Source organism: Lithobates pipiens, unplaced genomic scaffold (genome assembly GCF_037356315.1).
Source record: "Lithobates pipiens isolate NorthernLeopardFrog02 unplaced genomic scaffold, aLitPip1_a1.2 Scaffold_8, whole genome shotgun sequence".
NCBI classification, from domain to species: domain Eukaryota; kingdom Metazoa; phylum Chordata; class Amphibia; order Anura; family Ranidae; genus Lithobates; species Lithobates pipiens.
The window spans coordinates 668,990,282-668,994,792 of record NW_027507903.1 but is presented as its reverse complement, the minus strand read 5'-3'; the positions used below and the strand labels follow the sequence as shown (position 1 = coordinate 668,994,792).

General features: G+C 42.4%; 1 protein-coding gene across 1 annotated transcript; it reads right to left on the bottom strand.

Moving 5' to 3' along the window:
* Positions 1-460: 460 nt before the first annotated feature.
* On the bottom strand, positions 461-3,513 carry LOC143961931 (E3 ubiquitin-protein ligase TRIM39-like). Its single transcript, XM_077471265.1, has one exon. It carries the CDS (start codon positions 3,478-3,480, stop codon positions 1,831-1,833), a length of 1,650 nt encoding a protein of 549 aa, XP_077327391.1. The 5' UTR covers positions 3,481-3,513; the 3' UTR covers positions 461-1,830.
* Between the last annotated feature and the right edge of the window lie 998 nt (positions 3,514-4,511).

Sequence of the window (4,511 nt, the reverse complement as noted above, 5' to 3'; positions counted from 1 at the left end):
ATTGGGCCTATCCCGGGCATATCTGGCTGCTAGGCTGTGTGAGGGCCTATCCAGAAGAAAGAGAGCAGTGCAGGGTTGGGATTCCGGCTTGCAGTCCAACCAAAAGTATAACTTACAGACTCCTCTGTAAGTCTAAACATGCAACCTGTAGAATTTTTTTAAACGTCGCCTATGAAGTTTTTGAAGCTTGACATGTTGGGTATCAATTTACTCAGCGTAACTTTATCTTTCACAATATAAAGAAAAAATTGGGCTGACTTTCCTGTTGTGTTATTTTTTTAACTCAAAAAAGTGTATTTTTTCCAAAAAAGTGCGCTTGTAGGACCTCTGCGCAAATACGGTGTCACAGAAAGTATTGCAACGACTGCCATTTTATTCTCTAGGGTGTTAGAAAAAAAAAAAAAAATATATATATATATATATATATATATATATATATATATATATAATGTTTGGGGGTTCTAAGTAATTTTCTAGCAAAAAAAACTTGTAACTTTTAACCTGTAAACACCAAATCTCAGAAAGAGGCTCGGTCCATAAGTGGTTAAAGAGGAAGTAAACCCTAATTTACTTCCTCTTTCATTCCCTGCAAAGGTAAAGCATAATGGACTACTATGTATCGCATAGTAGTCCATTATGTTGCACTTACCTGACACAGGAGTCAGCGATGTCACCGCTGTCCCCTGTAGTCCGGAGCATCCATCTTCTCGGTGGGTCTCGCTGCTCCGCCGCTGTCATTTGGCGAAGCCGCGATGACATCACTCCCGCGCATGTGCACAGGAGCCGCCACGCGCGGCATATCGCCGTTGACGGGTGCCGCGCTCAGTGCGCCTGCACGCCGCTGTCTACGGCGCATGCACCATACACAACAGTGCCTGTCTTTCGGCAAATATCTCCTAAACCGTGTAGGTTTAGGAGATATTTCATGGACCTACAGGTAAGCCTTAATCTAGGCTTACCTGTAGGTCAAAGTGTGTTGTAAGGGTTATAACCACTTTAATGGCTGTGTGTTGAGTTATTTTGAGGGGACAGCAAATTTACACTGTTATACAAGCTGTACACTCACTACTTTACATTGTAGACAAGTGTCATTTCTTCAGTGTTGTCACATGAAAAGATAGAAGAAAATATTTACGAAAATGTGAGGGGTGTACTTACTTTTGTGAGATACAGTAATGTATAATAGAAATAGAGAAAAAATATATATCTCCTTCCCTAATGATTATAAGATACACCATCACAATGATACCTTATATTAGGATCCATTATAAAAGTGATCCAATAGAATTGTATTGGTGATCCATTCTATGGGGACACATTATATTGAGGACACATTCCAGTTCTATTAATCGTACATTATTATAGTAATATCATTATATTAGTGATAAATCACATTATTTTCGATAGCAAATCTGGGGATTATTTCTTCATATGTTTCCTCTGAGATTATTACATTGATTTTTCCCTCTTCTATTATAGATTTCATGGAATAGGAGAAGGAAAGAGAGGAGAGGCGACCACATCCTATCCAATCACAGTGATTGCTGATGTCACACGCTCTGATACATTTCTGATTAACAATTACAGAGAAATCAATATGTCAGATTGTCATGAGATAGATAGATAGATAGATAGATAGATAGATAGATAGATAGATAGATAGATAGATAGATAGATAATAGGTAGATCATTATATAGACCACACCTCTCCTCACTAGGAACATGTTACTGCAGTAACTGGACAGATATTCTACCCAATCACAGTGATCGGTGTTAGAGGGAGAAATCTCACTTATTGTTATTTATAGTAAAGAAACAGCCATATACAGACTAAAGCCCCACCCACTGCTTTATTCTATTGGTTGCATACTCCACCAATCCTATCCATCCTCCCTGTGATGTCATCAGTCTCTGATTCCCTCCACATATCTCTATAAAACCTCTCCATATACGTATCCCAGCATGGAGGGGCTCAGTGAAGGTGGTGGTGAAGGTGTGGAGATGTCGGATCGGGTCACACAGATCATAAAAGGAGATCCGTCCGACCTCATAATCCAGATATATCCTGACTCTGTTACTGGAGATATTGGGGGGTAAGAGGATCAGTTTACTGTCATGTATCACCCCATACTGATCACCCCCCCTGTACAAACCCCAGGACTTGTTATTCCATCCAATCAGTGACTGCCATCCTCCTCTCCTGTCTATACTGGGGTAACACATCCCGACTATCCATCCATCTGATCCCCCGACATCCACTTCCCAGTAATGTCTCCCTGAGGAGAAACTCCGACTGCTCAACACCTGAGAACAATCCTGAAATCTCTCTGGTGTTTCTGGACGATTCTGTTTTCTATCTGACCAGGATACAGTTTTCCTGTCATCTGATATATGGAAATCATTACCAGCTGTATTTACATCTAGTAATATGTCTGCAGCTCCCTGTATATAGGAGGATACATTTATCTCTGTTATTATATCAGATAATGTGTGTAATGTGTGTGATATCCCATGCACACCCAGACCCCCTCCATCATGGAGGAGCTCCTCATGTCTCTCTCTGTCCTCATTATCTCCATCCTCAGTATCACACAAGTCACCTGTGTCTGATTCCTGTAAGACAGTCAGTGGATCCGTCACGTTACACAGCTCCTCAATGTGACGCAACTTCCTGGACAGCTCCTCCTTCTTTATTTCCAGATCCCGGATGGAGATGGAGATCCGCTCTGCCCTCCCGGAGATTTCCCTCAGGACTCTCATCTCCAGGTCTTCCAGACGTCTCCCGAGATCTCTAAACAGGACAGTGACTCTCTCGGTGTCACCAGCTGCTTCTTCTTCTACTTTCCTCCTGTGTTCCTGCAGACTCTGGACTCTTTCCTCCGTCTCCTCTCTCTTTGTCAGAAGTTTCTGCAGAACATTCCTCAGTGTCTTCTTCTTCTTCTCAGATGCCTCATCCAGTGACTCCATCTCATGTCCTTTATGTCCTCCAATCACACACAACATACAGGCACAGGAATTATCCTCAGTGCAGTAATACTCCAGGATCTTCTTATGGACGGAGCATTTCCTGCTCTCCATGGACAAGGTGGGGTCACATAAGACGTGTTCTGGGGACTTTTTGTGGACTCTCAGGTGTTTATCACACAGAGAAACTTCACAGTGCAGACAGGATCTAACAGCAGGTACAGGAGAGTCCACACAGTAAGTACAGAAGACCCCGGACTCCTCCTGATGTGGCTGAGCAGACAGGAAATTCCCCACTATGTTACGTAGTGTTATGTTCCTCTGCAGTGCAGGCCGAGCCGGAAACGTCTCTCTACATTCAGGACAGGAATATCCTCCAGACCTCTCCTGTGTATCCAGCACACGATCAATACAGACCCGGCAGAAGTTGTGTCCACATCTCAGGGCTACAGGATCTGTATAAATGTTCAGACAGACGGAACATTCCAACTCAGCTCTTAGATCAGAAGACGCCATCGCTGACAGCAGACGAGGAAATGAAATGAAGTTCTCTGACACCGGAGAAGAATGCAGTTGGGAGGGTCACTTCCTCCTACACAGGGCGAGGCTGGGCTGGATCAGTGAAATTTGAAACAGAGATCAGAGTACAGAGGAGGGAGGATTTCTCACAGTAGTAATGATAATCACACCTCCTAACATTAGAAGAGATAAAGGGGGAAAGACGGGTGTAAAGGAGAAACAAGGCACAGAAACGCTGGCTGTAGACAGTTATCATTTTGAACAAAAATTCTTAGGAAAATTCATTAGAAAATTCTCAGAACATTCTCCAAAGATTTTGTTTCCTTTTAACATTAGATATGGGCTGTCTGTTCGAGTCGAACATTGGCTGTTCACCCGTTGACCAAATAGCAAACAATTTGGGGTGTTCACGGCAAATTCGAAAGCCACGGAACACCCTTTAAAAGTCTATGGGAGAAATCAAAAGTGTTCATTTTAAAGGTTAATATGCAAGTTATTGTCATAAAAAGTGTTTGGGGACCTGGGTCCTGCCCCAGGGGACATGTATCAATGCAATAAAAAGTTTTAAAAACTGATGTTTTTTCAGGAGCAGTGATTTTAATAATGCTTGTGAAACAATAAAGTGAAATATTCCTTTAAATTTCGTACCTGGGGGGTGTCTATAGTATGCCTGTAAAGTGGCGCATGTTTCCTGTATTTAGAACAGTCTGAGAGCAAAATGACATTTCTAAAGAAAAAAAAAGTCATTTAAAAGTACCCACGGCTATTAATGAATTGACGGTCCCGGTAATACACATAAAAGTAATTGATAAAAACTGTATGGGATTCCCCCACCAGTCCATTACCAGGTCCTTTGGGTCTGGTATGAATATTAAGGGGAACCCTGAACCAAAATGTAAAAAAAAAAAAATTGCGTGGGGATCCCCCCAAATTTCGAACCCCGCACCAAAATAAAAAAATGGCATTGGGGTCCCCCCAAAAATTCATACCAGACCCTTATCCGAGCACGCAACCTGGCAGGCCACAGG

Excerpts from the sequence above, each read along its gene's own strand:
- LOC143961931 (XM_077471265.1), bottom strand. The coding sequence starts at position 3,480 with ATGGCGTCTTCTGATCTAAGAGCTGAGTTGGAATGTTCCGTCTGTCTG.